The sequence below is a fragment of the Mustela nigripes genome, chromosome 12, assembly GCF_022355385.1.
Source record: "Mustela nigripes isolate SB6536 chromosome 12, MUSNIG.SB6536, whole genome shotgun sequence".
NCBI classification, from domain to species: domain Eukaryota; kingdom Metazoa; phylum Chordata; class Mammalia; order Carnivora; family Mustelidae; genus Mustela; species Mustela nigripes.
The window spans coordinates 104334991-104361110 of record NC_081568.1 but is presented as its reverse complement, the minus strand read 5'-3'; the positions used below and the strand labels follow the sequence as shown (position 1 = coordinate 104361110).

General features: G+C 39.3%; 1 protein-coding gene across 1 annotated transcript in view; it reads right to left on the bottom strand.

The window, feature by feature from the left end:
• CMYA5 (cardiomyopathy associated 5) overlaps positions 1-26120 on the bottom strand; it is an 88865-nt gene that overhangs the window by 17017 nt on the left and 45728 nt on the right. Inside the window, exons 4-10 of the mRNA XM_059416655.1 lie at positions 24453-24548; positions 22865-23098; positions 21075-21097; positions 16590-16708; positions 9745-9894; positions 7066-7212; positions 5791-5938 (exon numbers count right to left, since the gene is read on the bottom strand). Of these exons, the coding sequence (XP_059272638.1) occupies positions 5791-5938; positions 7066-7212; positions 9745-9894; positions 16590-16708; positions 21075-21097; positions 22865-23098; positions 24453-24548 (917 nt within the window). The remainder of the gene's footprint in view (positions 1-5790; positions 5939-7065; positions 7213-9744; positions 9895-16589; positions 16709-21074; positions 21098-22864; positions 23099-24452; positions 24549-26120) is intronic.

Genomic DNA, 26120 nt, shown 5'->3' with positions numbered 1-26120 from the left:
AGGAATGTTTTTGCATCTTTTGTAAAACTGCTCTTAAAAGACAATCACTATTATCTTGTTCAATAGCCCTTATATAAAGATCTACATGAAAAATTCATCTTAGGGCTGAATGTCAAGAAATATAATTGTCTCCTAGTGAAATGTTATGCTTCCTTTTTATAAAAAGATGAGTTATGTAATCTCTTTCTTTCTCCCTCTTGCTGTCTCCCCCTCTCTCCTGTTTTCACCTTAGCTACCAGGAAGTTCAGATTTAAATTTTCTGTTCCATTGAGCTACGGTTTTTAACCTGTACTTTCCGATATAGTCTCCTCTCCCCTGAATGATCTCTTGTTCTCCAGGATTGTTTCTAGTGGTTCTATTATGTCTGGGTCTTTTAATGTGAACAACTTGAATACTGGTGGAAATTGACAGAACATAAGCTAGAAGTGAAGGAACAGCCTGGGTTTTCATTGACTGAAGTTTTACTATACAACCAGAAGGTGTATAGGATTCTAAATAATTACAGTTAAGTCAGATGCATTTGGGAAGAAAGATTTCATTTAGGAAAAGCTGAATGTCAAGAATACTGGGTTGGGGGGTTGGAAATCATCCTACAGCTCGCTCTCCCAAGGGTTCCCTGCTGAGGGTTATCACCTGGGTCAGGAAAACAATACCACAAAAAGACTGGCTATTAGTCCTTAAATCCTTATGAATTTGGACCCATTCATGTCAGTGATCTCCTGTCACCCCAAGAAGCAAGCATGGGGCAGGAATAACTGCCTCCTCCGTCCACAGGTTGTGAAGGTCAAATCATTTGCTGCCGATCTTTGGTCATCACCAATCCAGCTGAAAACTTAGTACGAAGTTTTTTTTAAAAAGAAAGAAATGCTGGGATTCTTCATCTCCTGCTCAGGTAACTAAGTTCATTAGAAAACTCGCCCTTATTTGTCCTTATTACACAGACAGAGCAGCAGGTGTCCCCAGCTGGAAAACCCAACTGTGACAGACATTTCTGTTCCTGCCCTACCACGTGTGGCCCTGAAAGCCAGAAGCAGGAAGAATGTGAGCTTACAGGCCCAGCACCCAGAGCCCAGCCAACCCTCATGATGCTTCTGGGGAAGGGGACCCAGAGAAAGTCTCCACACCCCTATAGCCTCAGCCAGGGAAGGGAGCAGGAAGTTCACTACCGACTACTTTTGTGGTGTATTGAGTCTCACAGATTTGTCATTCAGTACACAGCTTCTCTCTGCACAGCCCACACAGCTAATCCCTGTACTATATTTCTCTCAGTTTTCCCTCCTCCACCCACAGTTCTGCTGACTTCTCTCCACACAGGAGAGACAGAACAGCTGAGGAAACAGCCGAGTGGTGGAAAATTTTTGAAAGTGTTTTGAGCCCACCCAACCTGAGGAGAGCATTCAAAGAAAAACAGGAAAGGGTGAGTAGGAGCTCCCTCAGCCCCCACACACAAGCCAGGGATTGTCACTCCCGCCCACCCCCAATCCCAACAGGGGCCGACTGCTGGGACCCAGCCACAGTGCCCACACACAAAAATATGCAAATGTGTATTCTGTGAGGATTATGGGATGGAGGCAATTGCTTGGTTATTTCAGATACCACATCATGGAATTTGGGGCTCAGTAGGCTCATTCCATATAAACACTCACCATAAGAGTTCAACCAGCACCTTTGATCTTAAATCAGAATATTTAGAGGCCATCGTACAGGGAGAACAAATGCAGGTCTAAGGATGAATGTGTTTCTGTTCTGGCAGCCAAAATCAGATTCCCCAATCTAAAGGGTAATCAATGCCCTGTGTGTGTGTGTGTGTGTGTGTGTGTGTGTATCTGTTCCTATTACTCATCCCTTTCTCTGTTCTTTTCATTTCCTTTCAACTTCTCTTCCTATTCCAGACCAGAGCCCATAAGGCTGTCTGTCTTTTCAGGGATTGGGGGTGAGAGATATGAACTCAGTTAGTCCTCAGCTCTCCTAAATCAATTAGGCCAGAGATTCTAACCAGTCAGATGACGTGAGAGTGGCAAAGCCAAAAGAAGTTTGTCTATGCCCCTGATTCACCCTCTCATTCATTCATTAAACAGACCTTTATTGAATATCCACACAGATAAGGTCCCCGTCCTCACCCAGCCAACCTAGCTCCATCATAAGAAGTAATCTTTGATCTCCCCTTAGTCCAGTGACCTCTGGATCAATTTTTGAATCTGGTTTAGTATAGGGTTTTTGGATAAAACCCAGAACCAATGATATTAACCCTTTTAGGTAACACATATTTATTGAGTAGCTACAATATACCAGATACTGTCAGACACGGAGGCTGCAAATTTTCATAATGATCCCTTCATAGAGCCAACAAGTGAGTGGGATCAGACAACTCTTGGCTTGCTGTTCTTTCCAGGACACAAAATAACTCTAATTATGCACTGCTGTGCAAAAAATCGAGGTGAAGAATGTGGTTCTAATAGACTCCAACAGTAGGGATTGTTTGCATTTGTTGACTAGAGGTGATAAAATTCTAAATTTCTTTATCAGTTCTACTATCTGACTAGCTGTGTAGAGTTGTTATGCTAGAGATAGAGCAATATGGATGATAGTTAATAATTTATAGAGTTCTGAACCCTCTGATCCCATAAGGAATGCTTTCAAGTTGATTTTAAGAGCCAGATAGTTGAAAGACTAAGGCACATGGCCACTCCCCAAGAGCAGACTTTTCCTTCCTTCTGGAAGTCTTAAATTGGAGAACCAAAAGACATACAAATGAGTTTTGCAGTTCTGGGCCTCTGAGATTAAGGATGAATTATTCCAGTCCCTTGATGCTAACCTGGGGTATAAGACATTGAGCCTTTTGTATTGATGGGGGATGGCTCTAATACGGTACCTCAGCAATCGACTTAGCAAAGGAACAGGGCAGCAATTTGTGGCCCACAAATTCATGCTTGCTTCAAGAAATTAATTTTTCTGTCAGACTCAGTAGGGCTCCAGAGGCTGGAGAGTCATCCCTGGGTTGTGGATTAGACATACCATTCCACCTCCAGGCACTGAGGAGTCTTTTAGCACCTAACTGGAAAACAGCTCCATCTCCAACACAGTTCCGAACTGTCAACAAGGCCCTGCAAGTGGAATTTCCCTTCACCTTAAACTTGCTGCACTACATCCATTCAGTAACAGAGGGTCCTTGTATTGTTCTTTAACTTCCAGGAGCTTCTGCTTATCCAACCTCTCAGATGCTCTCCTTTAACCGGAAAAATTAAAATGAATCCACTGGCAAAGTCTCAGACAGAATAAACTAATGACAAGCCTCCTGCTCTAATTAGCTCAACTTTTGTCTTCATAAAATTAGCGGGTGGCCATTTTTTTCCCTACAAATGGAACTGTCATTGTTTTCTTGGGCTTCGATAGAAGGATTTGTTTGGAATGTATTATCAGTGTTGATACAAAATGAACATTATGTTTTTTGTTTTATTTTGAGGGTCCCGAGGTGATCAGGAAAAAGAAAATCACTGATCAAAGAAGTTTTAAATAATGGTACTGCATTCTCTCTTTAAATCTATGATTTCCCTGTGACAAAAGAAACTACGGATTCACAATAACTTATGCTAACTCCGTGTACTAACTCAGTCTATGTAGTAACTCAAGGTTTAGGACTAATGGAGAGAATAAGACAGATCTGAGTTTGAATCCTGACTTCAAATGCGCATTCCATCACTTAATACTTTCGCCAATTTATTGAACCTCCTTGAATCTCACTTAATGGAGATCATCACCTCACCTACCTCTTAGGATTGGTGAGAGGGCTGGATGAGATTTTGCCCAGTTCCTGAAACGTTGAAGACCCTCCGTGAAGGACATTTCCCCCTCCAGCTCCCCCTTTCCCTTCCCCTTGTAGCCATGTTTATGAGGTGACATCATAGTTCCTTTAGTGAGATGGCTACTGGGTTTCAGGGTTTCTAGATCTTTGCTGATTTAAGAATCCACTGTGCTGATATTATTTATGCAAATGCCAGCTGGGGACGATACCATGACAAGGATGAGTCATTTCAGAGCACTCCTTAACAGTCTGTTTTTGCCTCAGAAAGAACTGGGTTTTCCTCACTGCTGGTGAAGAGCAAAGGGAGAGATTCCCAGGGACTTGGGCAGGGTTCTCAGGACACCAAGAGCTTTGGGGAGAAGGCCCAAGACTCCACTTTGTGACATTAAAGAGGAATTAGCAGCCTGGACTTTGAACTCTGACAAAATGGGGTTTGAATCCTGATTGTTACTCACTAGCTGAGTACCCTCCCAAAGTGTCTGCTTTCTCTCAGACTTCCTATAAGAATTAAATAAGGCAATGGGCATAAAGCATTGAAGACAGTGACTTGCACATAGTAAATGCTTAATAAAAGTCAGTTATAATCTCTTCTGTCTCTATCTCCCTCTCTCCCTCCTTTTCTCCTCCTTCTCTCTCCTTTTCTCCCATCCCATCTTGGTCAGAGTTTACCTCTCCTCTGTTTGCTAATTACTGAAGCCTGTCATCCAGCATTTGGCACATTAACAGAGGTGTTGGTTTTTTGTACATTTACTACATTCTCACTTCTGCTGAAATGCCTACATCCCACCCATATGCTCGACATTAATTCATCTTTGATCATTATTTTATGAAGCCTGTCTTCACCTACTTGAAAGAAGCTATAATTATTGCTCAGTCATATGAAACCTCATATAACTAAATAAATAGTTGTTGACTGATCATGTAGATAATCAAGGGCTTAAATAATACACTTTATTAAAGAGCTGTCTAATTCCATACCATTATTTCTAAGTTTTATCTCCTACCAAAATAGTTTTTTTCAGTAAACTTCATTTAAAAAAAAAAAACCTAAAATGCCACTATTAAAACATGAGCATTATAGGGGTGCCTGGGTGGCTCAGTGGGTTAAAGCCTATGCCTTCGGCTCGGGTTATGGTCTCAGGGTCCTGGGATGGAGCCCCGCATTGGGCTCTCTGCTCAGCTGGAAGCCTGCTTCCCTTCCTCTCTCTTTCTGCCTGCCCCTCTGCCTACTTGTGATCTCTGTCAAATAAATAAATAAAATCTTTTTTTTTTTTAAAAATGAGCATTATTAATAATGATCTGAATATGCGCCCTGGAAGATGAAGTTGCTCTATTGCTATGGATTATAGGCCAAGAAATCATCATCTCAGTAAATAAATTAACATTTACCAAATGTCCCCAGGATGCACAGCCCTTGAATGATAAATTTAAAGCTTTATAAGTTTAGTGAAAGAGCTTCCCATTTCTTTTTTCCTGGCAAAATCTCTTTAGAACCTTCATGCTCTTAGAGAGGCAGGTATGTCTCTATAACAATATTTATATAATTAGCTCCTTTATATTACCAATACATCAAGGAGACACAGATTTACATTATATACAAGCTCACTATTAGTTTCCTGAGTTAGATGTATCTATTCTGATATAACTACTAAAAAGTGCATGAAATATGCATAAATCCTGTCTAACGACTCAAGTTAAATATACCTCAAAGAATGTTCCATCTTATTAAAATATGCATACATTTTTCTTACAAGGGAGTCTTTATTCTGCATTGTAGCATGTGTTTTATTACAAACTTGGAGTTCATTGATGAATAGTGATGGAGTTGCAAATCAAGTCAATAGTTTAATTAGCTTAGCAAGATTTTAGGATGCTTTTCTCCCTCCGTGAGCCGAAGCTCAGAGTCAGGTTAGGAGCTTCAGCTGAGTTCCAGGCACCCTGGGCTCTCCCCATGGAGAGGTGAGGTCTCCTGAGGAGAAGATCCTTACCTGAGTCCCTCACCCTCTGGAGAGTGCTGTCTACAATACTCCAGAGTATAGGTCTCAGTGGCCTCTGGGTTGGCAGGCCGCCATCGGATGGTGGCCATGTTCCAACACACCGTACAGTCCTCGGCACGGATTACAGGGGTGGAGGGTGCTGCAAGAGAGGGAACCAAATCAATTATGGAACAATCAACATCAGCTTCGCTTCTCTGATACCCTGGGTAGAATGCTTGGGCATGATTTTATTTTAATTTTTGATTAAAAAGTACATTCTTGGTTAAAAGCCCAAAAGATATGAAAATTTATGTAATGAAAAGTCTCCCTCCCACCTCTACCTTCCAAATTGCAGTTTTCACCCATCCCCAGAGAGCCTCTAATATTAGCTTCCCATAAATCCCACCAGTTTCTTTATATATATACAAGCAAATAAAAAAGAAGATTCTCGTCTACCTCCCTTCACAGAAAAGTTAGCCATGATCTTGTCTTCCATTGGTACTCAATAAATACTTGATTCAGACAGCAAGAAGAAAGGATAAAATGGTGGGAGTGTCATTTCTTCCTCTGAGGTAGTTACAGTGATCTTCAAGGCAAGGCAAACTTGGCTTATGCTGCACCTACTTCAGCCCCCCTGTGAAACTGCCCCATCGTGGAAATGCATTCCCAGTTGAATATCATTGCTGAAAACTCTTTTGGGGCTCCTAGCACCCTTATGATGAAGCCCAAGCTTCTTATATTGACAAACATGGCCCCCAAACACTAGCCTTTCTTACCTCATGTCTTTCCTCTCCTTGTTTTTAAGTCAAAGAAATAATACCAAACTTCTTGTAGTGCCCTGCACCCTCTATACTGTTTCTTACCTTGATATCTCTGCTTACATATCTTCTTCAAAAGGCATACACTCTTTTAACCTTTAATCCTTTAATCCTTTAAAGGATCCTTGATCCTTTAAGGGATTCTATTCAGGCTTCAACACTAAGGAGCCATTCCAGATCCTGCCCCTGCCTCAGGTATCCCTATGGAGTGTTCTCATAACAACTTATAAATAACTAGATCATGGTCCTTACCACAATTTTTTAATGATCTTCTGTTTTGTTTTGTTTTTTATTTCTCCCACTTGACTGCAATCTTCTAGAATGTAGGAACCCAGTTTTATTCATCACTGTATACTCAGCACTGTACAACATCCAGCATACAATAGGTGCTTAATAAATGCTTATTAGATCTCAGTAGTGTGTGAAGAATTGAATATTGTCTCCCAACATCCCCTTAACATCTCTTTACCTGTTCTAAAAATTGCCCTTTCGCTGGGCAGGCTACATCCAGTGAAGTTCACGGCCATGACCCACACTTGATAACATCGGTCAGGTTCCAGATCTTCAAAAATGCAGTAGCTTTCTTTCACTGTCAACCTGTATTCTTCTACCAAGTCTAGCATAAAACACAATTAGAAAGTCTTGGGTGTCTTCCAAAATAAATTGAAAATTATAGCTATTGAAAGAAGTGCTCAGTTCTTTTCAGTGGAAAATTCAAACTGATAAACTTAAGATAACTTTTGTGATAGCTCACTTTAGAATTCATAAGAAAGCAACGGCATGGTAAAAAGAGATATTTAGAGTGATGTATTATTACTTGTGAACACTTACCAGAAAATAATAGTGTATTAGTAACATTCTAAGCTTCATCTGCCACAATTAAAATAACTTATTTCAATAGTAAACACTAAAATTGCATAGTTTATGTTAGTTTAAATCTCTATAGTACATTCTGAAACATTCTTAAGAAGCAATGCCAATATTTCAGGAGAGTATGTAATAAAATATGGATAACTCCATTTTTTTCTAAATTTATGATGTTATAAAACACCTTTCCAAATTAGTAAACAATTTTAGTGCTCAGTATGATTTTCAAAGTTTCAAATCCTGGTTCCTTCTCACAAATTCCAGAATCTTTTCATCTAGAGAGTTCCATGATTTACAGAAATACTTGAATAACTTTGATAAGTCATGAACTATTCTAAAAAGTAACTTGTTTGATCAAGACATTTCCTAAAATTTCTTACATTATTTTATTTTCACTATTTTAGGGGCCTTCCTACTCGACACCAGTATGAACACCTGCCCTTTGGGACTGATCTGATCATTCATACTGAAACTTTTTCTCCTTTACAGAGAATTATTTTATTTTTAAAATTAGCCTTTAATCATTTTGGTTTTCTTCCCTTATCTCTCTTGAAAGTCACATCTTCAAAACTCTTCCAGTTAAGAAGCCCAGATCATTTTCTTTTAAAGGAAATTTAGGAGCACTTCAACTCGGTTTCTTTAATTGCAACTTTCCAGCCCACTGAGCTATACTTTCTGGATGGAAAGTTTGGTTTAGAGAATCTCATAAGGACTTGTACACTGAAAAACATTTCCCCCACATCCTAGAAACTGTGGTTGCAGTCTTCAGCAGAGTCCTGCTGCCTCAGCACTTCTTTGAACGATGCACATGACCTATGTTGGGGGAGACCCCACACACAGCAAGATGTCAAGGCACAGAATGAATGAGACCTAGGACAAATAAGTGTTTGGAGGCTAGGGGTGGGGAGGAGTTGATGCACTTAAAAAAAAAAAAAGCACTCCAGGCAATAAGGCAATAAGTTGGTGTTAAGAGGAGTCTTGGAGAGCCACAAAGCTCCAGGACATGACAGCTGGATATGGAGGAGGAAGAAGTGTGCTATCACAAAACAAACACAGAAACAAGCAAACCAAAACATAAGCTTTGGAGTCTCAAAGGTTCATGCTTGAATCCTACTACCCCTGTCACGTAGAAGTTGTGTGGCCTTGGGCAAACTGCTTAACCTCCCATCAGTTTTCTTATTTGCAAATGGGGATAATGACACTCACCTTGCTCTGCTGTGACAGATACATGGTCATATTGCCAGGAATATAAGCAGTCCTTAATAGGCAAACTTAGCCAACTTTATGCCTATGGTTGCTTTTTTCTTTTTCTTTTTTTTTTTTTTTAACTTTTTCCTTATTTAAGTATCACCTGACATCTCAAAAGACTTAAATCTTGGTAGCAGCGAACTATATTATAATTTTTTCCTCATGACAAGTTGGGCTCCTGAGTTTCATAATGGCATGTCCATCCTGTCACCTGCTCATCGGCGTTCCAAAACATGTGGGTCCATCTTCAACAAGCAATAGAAAATGCCAGCGTGCCAGCTCTGATTGATCAAGAAGTACAAACTCAAAGTGTTTGGCTTCTAGGTCTTATTAGAAGTCCTACTGAACAGAGAGATATTTACAGAAGCTCAACTACATATGTGTCATATCTTCACCCTGCTATCTGCATACTAACTGGAGATGCAAGGAGACTACTCACAGCCCACACCTTGAGATCTGTGAACCCTAAACAAACCTTTATGGTTTGTTTGCAGCTTTTATCAAAGTGGATCTGAGAAGCCGTCAACCATGACATCAATACTGCATTTGCGTTAAAATTATTTTGGACGTAATAATCTTTTATTGCAGCTCAGTCCTCTGTATCCAACTCATTTCTGTCCTGTATACAGCTCATTTCTCCTCTGCAAATTGATACATATTATACTTTGTTTTAAACTCAAGTACTGATTGAGACTTGTTCTCCCTGAAGGGCTGTTATGTTACCACCTTTCTGCAAATGAGACTCTCTTAGTTGCTCCTGCTATCCTGAGAGCTCAAAGCCAAATCTGAAACTTAATTACAATATCCATGTTGACCTTTATGGTGTTTCTGCATTTTCTTTTCCTTAATTCGGATTTCCAGTTTTTGCTTAGCTGTTTTATGTTTGCTTATATGGTCGTTGGTTTCTTGTTGTGGTTTGTATATGTGGCTGTAAGTGCTTTGTGGAATGAGTTGCAATACAGGTACCTTTAAATCCTTCCTATGAAGATGCAGAAATGGACACCTGTATCTGTATCTGTGTTAGCAATCCTACCGTTTACTTCTTGGTCATCCTGGGGCTCCTCCATGCAGTACACCTGGAATGAGTCAATGACATCTTCCTTGTTCATGCTCCAATAAACGGCAATTGTGGTGCTGGTGGCAGAATTGGGTTCCTGAGGTTCTAATCTAGGAGGCTGGGGAACTGGAATAAAAGCAAGATTTATTACCACCAACGCTGTTTTTACTCATTGATTCATTTTCATTTTGCAGAAGTAACTTATGTATGTTGAGAAAACATCAAACAATACAGAAATACATGGAGTAAAAATGGAAGGGCTCCCTGTTCTCAACAACACCCACCCAAGCATATTCTCTGGATGCAACCACTGTGCCATTAGAGTGTGGTTTTGATGCATTTGTATAGGCATGCTTATTGACACCGAGAAATAAACATAGACCGCCAAACTGTGATCACTTGGTAATACGCTTCTGTAGTTCGATATTCAGAATAATAAACTTACACAGGTGAGAGGATGCATCAAATGATTTGATTTTCCTTCAAAATGAAAACTTGAGTTGCTTTGCTACATAACCACTGTTGTTTCCTTCTACATAAATAGAGTCTATATTCAGAACAGAGACAAATAAAGCCCTTTTGGAACCAGTTGCTGCATCATCAAAGCTGAAAAAAGACTGGTGTGAATAAAATATCAAAATACCCTTTGTGAAATTACTATCCCATTTTCTCTTTCTAACATGACTCTACCAAAGAATCTTTTTTTAAAAAATATATATATATAAAGACTACATAGGAGAAAAAGTACCCTATTAACTCATGCAAAGGTAAAGTTTAGATGTCTGACAGAACTCTATTTTTCTGAATTTTAAATTTGGACAGTATCCTCAAGTGTTTTCAAAGAGATTTTTAAAGTTTACATTATGCATATTAAACATTAATAGTATGTACAATGCCATAAATCAAGCTCCTACGCAACTCTCTTCCCACATTTTTAAGATACAAAAGCATTGAATATTTTCAATGAAGCACTGAATGTTAAATTTACAAATTAGAGGAAAAGGTTATTCCTATAGTTGAAAAGATGCCATGCTTTTACATTTGTTTTCATGATTATTTTTTCCATTCAACATTTCCTGAGAGATAAACTTACTGAAATACTTTAGGCCAAATTTTATGAGATTACTTTATGAAAAGTCAACACCAAAGGACAAGAAAACAAAGGTTAGTTCAACAAGAAGATAAAAAAAAAAAAAAGAAAAGAAAAAATAAGAAATGAGTCTAAAGAATGGAACAAAAGGAGGCAAATTGGAAAGATTCAAAAAAGAGATAAGAGCTGAGGAAATACAGAGTTATGAAAAGTGAGGAGTAGGTTAAGAGGGTGGTCAAGTTCATGGGCTTCAAAGCAGAGACACCAGCCTGAGGTTGAATGCCAGATCCCCTGTGGAGAAAGGGGAACCCTCCTACACCGTGGTGGGAATGCAAGCTGGTGCAACCACTCTGGAAAACAGCATGGAGGTTCCTCAACAAGTTGAAAATAGAGCTACCCTATGACCCAGCAATTGCACTATTGGGTATTTACCCTAAAGATACAAACGTAGTGATCTGAAGGGGCATGTGAAGCCGAATGTTTATAGCAGCAATGTCCACAATAGCCAAACTGTGGAAGGAACCTAGATGTCCATCAACAGATGAATGGATAAAGAAGATGTGGTATATATATATACAATGGAATACTACGCAGCTATCTAAAGAAATGAAATCTTGCCATTCGCGACAACGTGTATGGAACTAGAGGGTATTATGCTTAGTGAAATAAGTCAATTGGAAAAAGATAACCATCATATGATCTCCCTGATATGAGGAAGTGGAGATGCAACGTGGGGGATTTGGGGGGTAGGAAAAGAATAAATGAAACAAGATGGGATCGGAAGGGAGACAAACCATCAGAAACTCTTAATCTCACAAAACAAACTGAGGGTTGCTGGGGGGAGGGGGGTCAGGAGAGGGTGGTGGGGTTATGGACATTGGGGAGGGTATGTGCTGTGGTGAGTGCTGTGAAGTATGTAAACCTGGCAATTTACAGATCTGTACTCCTGGGGCTAAAAATACATTATATGTTTATTACAAAATTAAAAAATTTAAAAAAATACTATGTGGGAAATTAAAAACCCATTCTATCCTATTCTTTAACCAGGACCCAGTTTCAAACCTGGGGATATTTTGACAATTCCTGGGCCCTATCCCATAGTATTACCTATCCATTTACTTATGTCTATAATTTTTCTCAGGAATGTATTATAGATTTCAGTGTAGAGATCCTCCACTTCTTTTTATTAAATGCATTCCTAAATATTTTATGGTTTTTGACACTATTTCAATGGTATTGTTTTTAATTATTTTCTAGTTCTTCTGTTAGTATACGGAAATATAATAAATCATTTCTAATACTAAAAAACAAAACAAAACAAAAAAACAGGTCCCCCACTTAATAGCTGTGTTAGCTTAGCCTTGGTTTCCCCATCTTTGAAATGGGAAAACAACAATAATAATACCATTTCCTAACACATTTGTTGTAAGTAGCATATGTACATTTAGTGCTTAGCAGATTGTCTGACACATACCAGTGCTAAAGTTTCAAAAGGCGAATCGGCCTTGGCAAGAACACAGAAAAGGGGAGGGACGTCTGTGAAGATGGGAGATGAACTGTGGATCTATCATCTAGTAAATCACAGAGAAACTACCAAGGTAAGACATGCTGAGCAGGCTGCTTGATAATCTCAGAAGCCTGCCCATCAGAGCACCTCCCCAAGGAATGATAAAGGTTCAGAGACCCTCACACTTTGACTTTCCTGTGTCTTCCCTGCAGGAAATCAGTGTCACATTCTAAAGGATTCCATCCAGATAAATGCAGTTCAGTGAATTTTCATGCTGCCCAGATTTACTGAAGAGCCAGGCAGAATACTTCAACTATTGTCAATCTTTGAAACAGTGCCGAACTCCCTGAGGCATGAATGATGAAACTCTCCCTTTCTTTTTTCCTGTGAATTTTACATTGAGCTATATCTGCTTTTAAAAACAGCAACAAGTTGCCAAATCTCTCTCTCTCTCTCTCTCTCAGGTAACTCAACAAACTTAAAAAGTGATATGGACTCCCCCCGCCTCCCCGCAATCACCAAATTTTAAGAAGGAAGTGGTTGTCGGGAATTAAGCAAAACATGTGGGCTAGGAGTGATTTTTGTACCTCATGTGCTCCTTTCCCCCAAAATTATTACAGTTAAAACATCTTTTCAAAAACAGGAAACACTTTCACTTTACAAAGCATTCTAAAATTAAAAAGAGATTAAGAATATTCCATAGATGCAATCCAACGATAATGCTTAGATTTGCAGTTCCTGTGTGGCGGAATATCAGGGAGTCAGATTTCATATGTTAGCAACTCTGTTTACAGTTCTATAGGAATAAACTTGCAAAGGAGTAATGCCAAAAAAAAAAAAAAATACAAAATGGGATTTTAAGGCTTCTCTCTGGGAGGCTAAGAAATTGGGCAGAGAAATCATACCACGGATCCCCTCTACCTGAAGGAGTGTGCCCATAAAGAGCTGTCACACTCAGTTAAGCATCAGATCAACTTGGACTTCAGGACTTGTGTGGCCAGATAGATCCCCACTCCATCTAGCTGTGTTCCCAGAAGAGCAGCATGATTCACAATAGCCAAAGCATAGAAGCAAAAAACATCAATGGGTGAACAGATCAGCAAAATGCAGTATAGACATACAATAAGACATTATTCAGTCTTGAAGGGGGCGGGGGGAGAAAAGGAAGGCAGTTGTGACATGTGCCACAACATGGATGAACCTTGAGGACATGACACAAAAACAAATACCGTATGACTCCACTCAGGAGGGACTGAGAGTAGTTAAATTCAGAGAGACAGGAAGTAGAATGGTGGTCGCTAGAGGCTGGGGAGCCAGGGGTTGGGGGGACATTGTTCAACAGGTACAGAGTTTCAGTTTCACAGGATGAAAAGAATTTGGGAGACAAATACTGGTGACGGTTATCTAAGAATGTGAATGCACTTAATACCATTGAATTGTACACCTCAAAGTGGTTAAGATGTAAGTTTTATGTTAACGTGTATTTTACCACAATTTCAAAAAAAAAAAAAAATCAAAACCAAGTCCATAGGAGCCAAAGTCAAGGAAGCCTTGGATGTTACTAATCTCTGGTTATCCATCCTTTCACAGCAATGCACTCTGCCCATCTGTGGTGGGGCAGGGGTTTAAGTGCAGAGACCCTGAAGTCGAATTGCTCCCTACCCCCTGACCCCGCACCCTCAAGTAGCTGTGTATCTAGGGCAATATATGAGACAATTTTCTGTTCCCTCTGTTTCCTCACCTATCAAATGGGAATAATAACATGAGTAATAATAATAGTAAATGAGTAAAATTAACGAGTAAAAATAGATGAGTAATAATAATCACGCGAGTGTGGAATAGTTGCTAGGGGCTGTTCCATGTCTCAGTAGAAAAGTCACAGCCTTTCCTTAGAATTTCTGATTAGTGTTGGCAGTGGTCAGATTAACTTTTCATGTACCTGGGGAGGATTTTCTATCTGAGAGGGTTTACTGGTCAAAAATGAACAAAAACTATTTAACAGCAAGTCAGAGCCCTGGGCTCCAATTCCATGAAGCAGCCATACCATGTGTGGCGTTTGCCTCACAGAAATCAGTCTCTCTATAAACAGCTTGGAACTCCCAGGAGTCCCAGGCGCCCTATTTCTGAATGAATCATTAACACTTGGTGACAATTTAACCCTGTGGTCTCTCAAATATATGGAATGTCCTCTCATTTTGCCTGTCAGATATTCAAAAGCATATCCTTCTAAATGAACAACAGCATATAACGAATCCCTTAAAAGCAAACAACCTACTCTGTTCATCAGAATTTCTTAGTTTCCAATCACCTCTCAATTTAAATGCCTCTTAAAGATGTTATAAAAGACACCTTTTGGTTTTGACACTTTTATAGAGAAAAATCTCTTAGGATAAATGACTGAATTTCTCACTTTCTCTAAGGTTGTGGGTGACCCCTGAAAAGCCTTTCACCAAACTAGAATTCTTCTTACAGGAGTGAAAATTAATTGTCAATGTAAAAATAGCAGTTGTCTCTCAGGTGGTTTGGAAATAGCATTTTTAAAGGAAGATAGCAGAGTACATTTTACAGTAAGTGAAACTTGATAACTTCACTGAAACATAGCAGCTTTGAGAAATCTAAATAAGCTTCATTGTCTTGTTTGTTAAAATAGCACATTAAAAAATATTTTGAAGAGTCGGCAGGATGCTTCTGACAGCTGAGTAGGAGGCTCCTGGCCACAGAGTGTGATGCTGAGCTGTTAGTTCTCTAAGCTAATCTGTTTAGTATGAGAAAAAGGCGGTGGTTGGGGGGGGGGGCTCAGCTGGAGAAGGAAAAACCACTCATAAGGAAAAATCTGTTCAAGACATATGAAAATATTTGATTTATTTTTCCTTCTATAACTGACTGCTGGTGTGAAGCAAATAATCTCTAGAAGACAGAGAGGGAAATGTTATTTTACAAGGAGAAAACAAAAAAAGATGAGACCCTTTGGTTCCATTGCTGCTTCCTCCTAACTCCTCGGTATCCCAGGTCAGTTGCAGAGCTTCAGATGGAAATGCAGATTATAACTGAAATGGTATGCTCGTCTTGGGCTTTGATTTGGAATCTGGCTTTTAATTTTTACAACTAAGAAGGGTTTTTTTTCCCCCCAGTTATATCTCCTTACATATAAAAACTTTACAAGGGAAATAAAAGCAAAAATAAACTATTGGGATTATACCCAAATAAAAAGACTTTGTCTCATGAAGGAAACAAGCAACCAAATAGAAAGGCAATCTACAGAATGGGAGAAGATATTTGCAAATAATATATCTAAGGGGTTAATATCCAAAATTTATAAAGAACTTACAGAAATCAACACCAAACCCCCCAAATCATTCAGCTGAAAAATGAGCAGAGGACATGAATAGTTTTTTACAAAGAAGACATCCAGATGGCCAACAGACATATGAAAAGATGCTCAGCATCACTGATTCAAATCAAAACCAGAACGAGATATCACCTTACACCTGTCAGGATGGCTAGTATGAAAAAGGGAGAAAACAAAACAAAACAAAAAATATATTGGCAAGAATATAGAGATTTTGGATATTGATGGGCTCTGTTGGTGGGAATGTAAGCCGGTGCAGCCACTGTGGAAAACAGCATGGAGTTTCCTCAAAAAATGAAAACCGGAAATACCATACAATCCAGGAATTCCACCACTGGGTACCCAGCCATAAAAAAGAACAAAATCTTTCCATCTGCAAGGGCATGGATGGAATTGGGAGGTAATATGCTAAGTGAAATAAGTTAGAAAAAGACAAATACCATACAATTTCACTTATGTGTGGAATCTAAGAAACAGAACAAACGAACAAGCAAAGAAAAACAAACAGAATCATAAATACAGAGAACAAACTGGTGGTTGCCAGAGGGGAGGGGACTTGCGGAATGGGTGAAATAGGTGAAGGGGATTAAGAGGTACAGACTTCCAGTTATAAAATCAGTAAGTCACCCAAATGAGAAGTACAGCATAGGGAATAGAGCCATTAAAACTGTAATAACGTTGTATGGTGACGATGGTAACTACACTTACCCTGGTGAGCAGGGTACCTTTATTGTACAGAATTTTTTAATTATTATGTCATATGTCTGAAACTAACATAACATTGTCAACTGTACCTTAATTTAAAAACGTATACAAAATGAACAAGGAAACACTACCAAATTTCATCGAGGTAATTAATATATTAAAATTCCTACCAGCCACTTGTTTTAACATCTGGTCACTTCTTGCTGAGCTGTCATCATAATGTTCAAAAAGTGAAAACGCAGCAGGCATTTTCTCTAAAGAAGCAGTGCTCTCCATTGCAGAAAGCAACCTATTGGGGGGGGAAACATTTTTATGTAAGTCAAGAAATTAACGTACAGAAGGAAAGCTAGAAATATTTGCTTAAAATGAGGTGGTTCTCATTAGTGGTGGTGGTGGTGGGTTTTGTGAGGCACTGTAGCCAAACAGGAGTGAAAGTGTTTTGAAGTCTAGAAAGATAGGTCTAAAATCTATTTATTCTTAGGATTCTTTCATGTAATGGGTTAATATTAGAAATTCCATGTCTCTACTCTGAGATCTGAATAGACACCATCAAACTACACAGTCTCAATTTTGCATCTGTAAAGTTAGTCCTGAAATTTACTATATTTTAATGACTTTCTTTTTTCTTTATTTCCTGAAGGATGTAAAGGTTGTGAGCCCGTCTGGAAATTCATACGCTCTTTGATGTCCGTGCTTTTCTCAACCCTCCCAACTACACTCCTCGTTACTTAATCTTTCAAAAACTATGTTCACCTACTATGTGCAAGGCACTGCTCTGGGTACTGGGGATACAGCAGTGAAGGAGGATGAAGTCTCCAAATTGTTGAAAGACTAAACAAACCACAGTTTATAAATCAACAGCTTTTATATACTCATGACCCTTTTAGGAGGGATGCTAACTCAGCATTTGTATCCAGGTACAAACTGGATTTTAAAACAAAACAAAACAAAACAAACAGGTTGACTTCGAAGAGGAAAAAGGGAAGGAGAGATTGCAGAAGCATTTCACTTTAGCACGAGGGGCCTAAAATTTTGTTAGGAGATCTCCTCTGGGCACCTGGCTCACAGAGGAAAAGAATTATTCCAGCAATTAAGGAAGCTTTGAGGAAATCCATCAGCTTCATTAGCCTGGACTTTTTGGTTTGGACGGCACAGATCCACCTCCAAGCCTTTGCACTGTCTGCTGGAACTTTCTTCTCCTAAATATTGTATGGTTCCTTCCTCACTTAACCTGTCCAAATATCAGCTCCTCAGAGAGGACAGCCCTGAGTATACTACTCATACAACACTATGTGTCCCTAATACCTTTACTTCTGTTAAATTTTACTTCCTCAAACTTATCACAACCTATTTGTTTTTGTCTTTCTACTTCACCAGAATATAGTCTCAGGCAGGAGAGGACTTTGTTTTGTTCACCACTGTATTGTACTGTGTTACTTGGCACACAGCAGGCATTTAATGAATATTTAATGAAGAGAGGATGATTTCACTTGGGTGAGAATATCGGGATCTCAGGTGTGGTAAAATGTTTTCATCAGTGCGAGGAGAGATTATAAAATGTAAATGAAATATTTACATATAGTAATATAGTGTCCACGATACTTACTAGTGTTAGGAATAATAAAATTTACTATCATCTGATTTGGGAGAGATGGGTCCCTTAGTGGCTTCCAAGAGAGGTGACATTGGGGCTTTGTCTTAAACAATGAGTAGGAGTTCCTGAGGCAGGAAAGGAAGGAAGGGTATTGCAAATGGAAGAATGGTTTGAATAAAGGCACAGAGCTGTGAGAGGGTGTGGCACAGCTGAGGACCCAAGGGGCCCATCAGTGCCTTGAGAACCGGGTAATGGAGACAAAGAACAAATGGAAAGGAGTTTTGTGAAAAGCTTTCATATTCACCAAGAGCTTCCATTTTATCTTGTAAGGCAAAGAGAGCCACAGAAGTAAGAATATGCAGGCAGGAGTGTGAGAAAGGATCAAAGCAAATATGCAGATCAGAGGCATAATGAGGTGGGTTGGGAGCTCTGGTTGAGGGAAAACACCAAGGGCTTAAATGAAGGCTTTGGGGGCTCATAGGCTGGAGATGACAGATTCCAAATTAATGAACAATGCTGACTAGTACATATACTAAGCCCAGTCAACACATATCACTGACTAGATGGGAGACTTTCTGAAACACAAAAGTTCTGGTTGTAGATACCACCAATAAAATGTTTGAGTTTTCCTGTACACATTGACCTGTTCAATTTCAACATCAGTATATGAAAGGGCAAGTGAACATCTTTTTAAAAGCAGGTCCTATAATGATTGGTATTCTCCTTTTTCATTATTATAACACAAAAAAGCAAACTGGAGAGAGAGAAAAAATGGACCTTCTCAACAGACCAGCATTTTCTAAGCAAATGTGTTTTTCAAAATATGCAAATATTGAGTCTAAATATGCTTGACAGCATTCCTTAATTTAAGCATTTTCAGTGTTGAAAAAATCATTAAATAGACAAGCACTGCCTTTAGAGATACCATATGAAGGGGGAAAAAAAGAAACAAGGTTAAAAAACAACAACAACAACAACTAGATAATAAGCACTTCTCATGGAAAGGAACACCAATACCATTGAGACTGTGTGGTAGAAGTTGTCTTCTAAAAGGGCACAAAAGCCTTCTTTTTGTTGAAACAATCAAGCTTCACCGTGTGTGTGTGTGTGTGTGTGTGTGTGTGTGTGTGTATGTGTGTGTGCGCGTGTGTGTACCCTTGTCTAACAGGGCTTTCATTAAATCTCAAATCCCAAATTTTGTTGTCTTTTTTCTTCACAGAAAATAATGGTTATCCCAAGGGTACTCTCCTTGAGGTCTCATGCAGCTTTAGCAGAGATTAATTCATTGTCAAATGGACAATGAAATAATAATGAAGTAAAATGACACACGGATGAACAAGTTCAAGCATGAAACCAAAGAAATGGTATTTAGAATTAAACGAATGCCCATTCATATTAGCAAGTTAATACTCTAAGGTGGAGAAAAAAAATGTACTGCAGCATTTCTTAAGGGACAAGCATGTGCAATTTTTTGTTCACCAAATTTTCCTGCCAATCAGTACGTTCCATGAGTAGATGAAGTACAAAGAAGCAAATAATGCATCTATCTACACTGTCCAGTATATTTGAAATGGCACTATGAATCCATATTTTTTTAAATGAAAATAGAAATCATTAATACTTAGAGAAATGCATAATTTTTTAAAAATAAAGAAATAAATTTAAAAAACTGGGGGCAAAGCCTGGGTCTGAGCTTCCGGGCCTGCCTCAAGAGCCTTAGTCTCCTGTGTGAGAACCGGCAAACATGGAGAGCCCTCATCCCACCTTGGAGTCCCACCTGGGATCTGAGGTGAGGCTCCAGGGACTTGGGCTTAACAAACTGCCCCAGTATTTCAAAGATAGCCAGTCTGAGGAACCATTGGGCCAGAGGACAGACCCTTAGAAACCAAAGGTTCTCAACTCTGTGTGCCCATTAAAATCACCTCGGAAGTTTAAAGAATGTCCAGGCCATCTCCCAGACCAATTAAACCAGAATCTCAAGAGGTAAGACTCAGGTGTCAGCACTTTTTAAAGCTCCCTGGGTAATCTGATTTATGAGAGAGCTGCTGTAATAAAACCTTTATTGATTAATGCCAATATTAATATACAAGTTATTTTCTTAAGACTTATCAACAATATTCTGTTTAACAGATTGTCTTTAAAGGTAAACAGGATTTATCTGTGCAGTTTTCATTACCTAAAAAAGTCAGGTTTCTGTATTTTAGTGTATCACAAATACAAATTTTTTATTTTGCTTTATGCACTCTCGCAATGTAGCATTGTGAAGTAAGCTCACAATTTTATAACTTTACCATTTACAGTTTTAAAAATTTACATGAAAGGGGTAAAAATGATAAGAACATTAAGCTCAACTAGTAAGAAGGACCTCAAGTCTTGCTCTGAGGCAAAACGGAAAACGTGTCAGATCAGTATGAGTAGTTCAAAATCAGATGCTCCAGAAGATAAATATAGATCTAATGGTATGTGTTTTTATAGACAATATTTCCTAGTTTCTTGTTGAGTGTTTTGCCTTTTAAGATAATGACAAATTTCCCTAGGATTGAGTGTTAACAACAGCAACAAAGACAAAACATAATCAAAAGAGGAAGATTCACTTAGATTAGCTGAGCAAAAAGATAAATGCATGCCTATCTTTTGAAGAGAAAATGAGAGAACATTCCATTAAGATTACATAAGTCATAAAATTACTCAAAGCAAAAATGAATGATTCTTTCAAATGCTCATATTTAGCCAATAAGTCTAAGCATCTACACAATGTTCTGTATGCAATGACAGTTAAGATGGTCCAGATTAGGCTGAAAATACAGAACACATCTAAAGGAAGCAGTTAAAAATCTACATTATGATAATTGTTATTTAACTAAAGCACATGCAATTTTCTTTCAAAGCTGTCGTTTAGCTTTTAAAAGCACAGTGTCTAAAAGTGAAAATTCAGTAGCTCAGTAAAATTATGTATTTTTTAATTGGCAGCTCATTTTCTAGAAAGCATCAAAATATTAAAAATAAAGCATACAACCATGCTATTCTCAGTCACCACTACATTGTGCCATGTTTTATATACCTTTCATTGATTTCCTCAAACGACTTATGAGGGAATGAGAAGAGGAGAGAGAGGGAGAGAGAGAGAGACTAATTAACAACAAAAAGAAAAACCAACCAAGAGTGTTAAGATTATGCATGTTCTAAACGCATAACTTTTTAGCTTCCTGGAGGCTGTTTCTTTCTGGATGGCTACAGCCCCAGCAGCAAGGAAATCAATGCTCAGAAGGGGCACGGGGATTGGGCAAGAATGGAGGGGGCTTTAGTTTCCAGTTCTGCTCTGCTCTCTATGATAAGCAAAGCCAGCAATAAATTCTTATGCTGCTCTTCTCTACTCATTAGCAAGTGGCTTGGCTTCCAGAATAGAATTCTCCAAAGCAAGAAAAAGGACTTACATTTGTTCAATGTGGGGTATATACCTAAAATGTAATCAGTAATTATCTCCGGGTGACACCTTCTCTGTGCTTTTCTGTATTTTCTAAATTTTCTAAACTGGATACATATTACTTTTCTAAGCAGAAAAAAAAAATGCTTTCTTTTTTACAATTTGTCCTAGGAAGAAAATATTCTTATTAAACAAAAGCAAGTTTCTTAGGGAACGCAAAGAACCTCATTAATGTTAGACTTCACAAGAGCTGCCCAATTTCCAAAGACCAACCTTTGCCTTAAGTACAAAGTGACTGAATGATTTTCATTCTCTCTTGAGGTTGCCATGTCCACCTCACTCAGATTTGTCCTGGCTGGAAGGATCCCCAAATCAGAAGCCTAATATTATTCCATTTCGCCTTATTCTATCTCCAGACTTTATTAGAGAGCTGGGAGGACTGGGGAGCTTTGAAAGGGAGGTCCCCACTCATCATAAGATGGTGCTTTCCGCCAGTGGGACAATTAGGTGCAAGACTGGCCTACACTACCCCTCTTTAAATCAGGTTCCATGCAGAACCAGTATCTTCCTGAATGTTCTAGAGAAGAAAGAGAGCAAAGAGCTGCCTCTGTTGGTGCCATTTGAGGATCACCCAAGGGACTCTTGGTCCATAAGATATGTTTGAATTAGGGAATCTGGTCCCTAGGAAGATCCTTGTAAAAATATCGATGTGTTACCTGAGAGAGGCATCACATTATGTCATCCTTTGGCATGCTGCAGGTGTACTGGAATGTTACCCACAGCCACCTGATGAAGCCTGGAGGGAATGGTCCTTCTGAGATGGCACTTCAGATTAGGGAGTAGGGGTGGAAAGGATGAACCCAGAGGCCAGCATGAGGACACCAGACACTGGAGATTAGGCTGGTACCCAGAGCGAAAGCAAAGCCCAAGTAAGGTTTTCAGGCTGCTTTCCTTCCCCCTGAGAAGGTGACCAATCCACGTGACAGTGAATGGATCATACCTAACCTAACTCCCATGTGTCCCTTAACTGGGTGGCAAGACTTTAAGGATTTGGGATGCCTGGATGGCTCAGTCGGTTAAGTAGCTGCCTTCGTCTCAGGTCATGATCCCGGGGTCCTGGGATCAAGTCCCCGCATCAGGCTCCCTGCTCAGCAGGGAGTCGGCTTCTCCCCCTACCTGCTCCCCCAGCTTGTGTTCTCTCCATCTCTGACAAATAAATAAAATCTTCTAAAAAAAAAAAAAAGACTTTAAGGATTTTCTTGGCCTTTTCCATAGGCATCAGGCATGCCCTAATCATTTTTAAGTATCAGAATTATATAAACCCTATGGAGAAATCTTGGGAAATATTGAAAGGTGAATTCCAAAGTATAGACTTAGGTGAGGAAAACAGATGCAGGGTGTCTGGTCCTGTTTTAACTGGTGCTTACAGTCAGGAAAACGGTCTCATCAAGCTCCTCTGCTTCCCTCACAATGCTCTCCAAGGTATCCTTGGCCGTGTCCATGCTCTGCAGAAAGCGGACCATCTGGTCATGCAGGAACTCCATCTTCCTTTTCTTCACTTCCTCAAAGCTCTGGGCCTTCTCATCATACTGTGCTAAAACCTTCTTCATCATCTCCTCATTCTGTTCCTCTAGCTTTTTCTCGTTTTTACTACAGTTTTCCTAAAATATAAATAAAAGGAAAAAAAAATTTCTGAATGAAACAAGAAGTCTTGTTTTCACGTCTTTTTTCTTTTCTTTTCTCTTAAATGAAATATCAGCCTTTCAAATAATTGACCTCTGGTCTCCTGATAAAAGAATCACAGATGATGGGCACAGTCTAAGTTTCCAATCTACCAACCCTCTTTGCCATAGTTCACTTTGCAGTAAACTTCACCATCTAAGAGTATCATCAGGAAGGATTTAGTTAACAAAACAACAAAAAAAAAAAAGAGAGAGAGAGAGAGAGATTTGTGTGGAAGACTCGCTCCCTTGCACTCGTGCAGGCTTAAACTGAAAATGGGCATCACAGTGAATGAAGGTCCCCATTCATTACTGCCATTTTCGCCACTCCATGAAAATTCTCGAATGAGGGAGGTAGCAGCTGGATACTGGACAGCGAGGTGCATCCACAAGGGCTCTCCAGCAAGGGGGTGATTTCCACCACAGTTAAGAGAAACTTTATTGCCCACCTGGACAAATCCAGATGCCTAGTCATTCTCACTCAAACAGATATTTGTTGGAGGATACTAGAAATAATTAGCAGGTATTAGCTGATCTACAACAGGAGTTGAGCAGACTCCCCCTCAAGCAAACTAGGACGAGGAGTTGCCCTAGTGATAGGGAAACTATGCAGCAGCCTTCTGCAGGGGACCCATCCGCCACTCCTGGGTGACGAGTGAGGATGCCTGGGCCATCTCTACATATGGATGGAGCATGGCGCCCCACCTCCCTTCACTGCGGAGGGAGCAAGGGCCGGCAGCTAGGAGGGCATGCACTCATCATAGGCAATGGTACTACAAGAGACACCCATTTGTCCTGGGCATGGGACACTGGGCAGTGGCTTTGAGCATTTCTGAAGAGCAAGTTGGTAAAGGACAGGAGCAAATAAGAACTCAGATCGATTCAGATTTTGGCTCTCAACTTACTGTCAACTTATTATGACCTTGGGTAATACACTTAACTCTCAGTGTCTTATCTATAAAATAGGAACAATATTAATGACACCTGTCTTGTATGGTTATTATAAGGATTAAATTGGATAAAGCATGCCAAGCATTTGTCCTATCATAGTTAACACCCAATAGATGGATATATCTTTTCAAGGGCAAATCGTTTATCTTTAGAAAGGAAGTAGTTTCACTGATTACACACAGATGGAAGATTTTAAAGACCTTCATTTTTAATGGAACAAAACCAACAGAAGCAAACCACATATGCACACACAATCCCTAATTCAGATTCTTCCGTCTCAGAATCATTTCCTTGTAATGACACGAACAAACCAGGTCGAAGTAAAATGGATATGGTAACTTACCTCGATGGTATTAAAAAAAGATTCTATCTCACTAACAAAGGCTTCAATCCTCAAGGACTTTTCTTGTAAATTGTCAAGAAATTCTGCTAATTGGACCTGAAGAAAAAAATTAAGATATGCTTAGTATATGACATTTGGGAAAAGAATTTCAAGCAGGGAGCTCTAATTTCCTTATAAATTTAGTATGCTTAGCAGAGATTTACTGTATCGTGTCTACTAACAAATCAGTCTTTAAATTTTCTTTGCTGCTTCATCTAAACAGACTATAGATAATTCTATCTGATAAACAATTAGGAGGTTTGAGAGTGAGATCAAGACAAAGTTTATTTTCTCATGAAAGAGGAAGGACTTCGTGTTGAGTGGGTAAGTTCAAAGCGTACCTGCTTTAGTAAACTATGGATTTGAATTCTTTCTCTTTAGTAAGCCTTGATTTTTACGTATTGTCATCTAAGACTGCAGACTTTTTGCTGGTCCAGCATATCCAAATATTCTCCTCACAGTTGTACCAATAGCTTCAGATATGTCTGGATCCCCACCCCAAGAAGGGGATCAGAATGTCACCAGGCCAGAAGTTTAGCATATTAAATGATAAAAACTGTCTACAAAGAGACCTAAAGGTTCTAGTAACCCTCAAAGGGTTAAAAACACTCAAGGAGTGATAGCCAACTAGAAAATGTATGGAGGGTGGGGGAAGATGTTAGCTATCTTAGCCATAGTTATAAACCCAGCTGTAATCCATCCCACTAAACATAACAAAAAACAACAAAAATAACAGAGCTTCAGCTGCCTCGTTCACCATCCACAGAATGAGGGAAGCCCCTTCAGAATCTTCACCATCCACAGAATGAGGGAAGCCCCTTCAGGATCTGGGGCCTGCTCTATAGCCCTTGCCTGTTTTTCCCAAGCCCCATCTTTCCTTGAACTCTTTCTCATCTATGTGCTTTTTCATGTGGCATTCCCTATCTCTAGAATGTCCTCCATACCCTTGATTGATGAAAAAACTCTCTCTTACTGCCAGTTATCCCTCTCAGTCCTACTCCACCATTTTGCACACTCCCAAAAGGTTCCTTTTGCAGAACACTGTGCTCCCACAATGCTGTATTGATTTGGGGGGAGCCGCAAGTTCATCTTCCTTTCTTTTTGTTTTCATTCCCAATGATTATTAGCACATGGAATGGGAGGTCAATAAATGCTGAGAAAGAAGGAGAGAGTGAAGGAAGAAAATCAATGACAAAAAATAAGCCACCACAGTGGGAATGGCAGAGGAGGAGAAGTAAAAACCTGGATGATCCTGAATGCAGCCACCAATTCCTGAATAATCACAAATGGCCTCCTCACAAGATGCTAGAGAATTCTCAAGTTATATAACTCTTTAAATTGATCTCTAATTTTTAAGAGTTGCCAACCAACTCTTAATCTTCATAGTTGATTTAACGAAATGAAGCAGCTCTCTTTGGCTTTAGTTTTCCACTTTTTTCTTTCTTCTTTTGGTTATACTGCTTAGAGAAGATCAGGGGGAAAAAACTTGAAAATAGTTTTAAATCAGGAGACATATCTCCTTGCTTTTGAAATTTGCTTTACATTGATAATATTTAGACAGAATTGTTTTTTTAACTTCTTAAACTCAGAGATGAATAAAACATAATTAAGAAAGCTGAAAAAAATCGA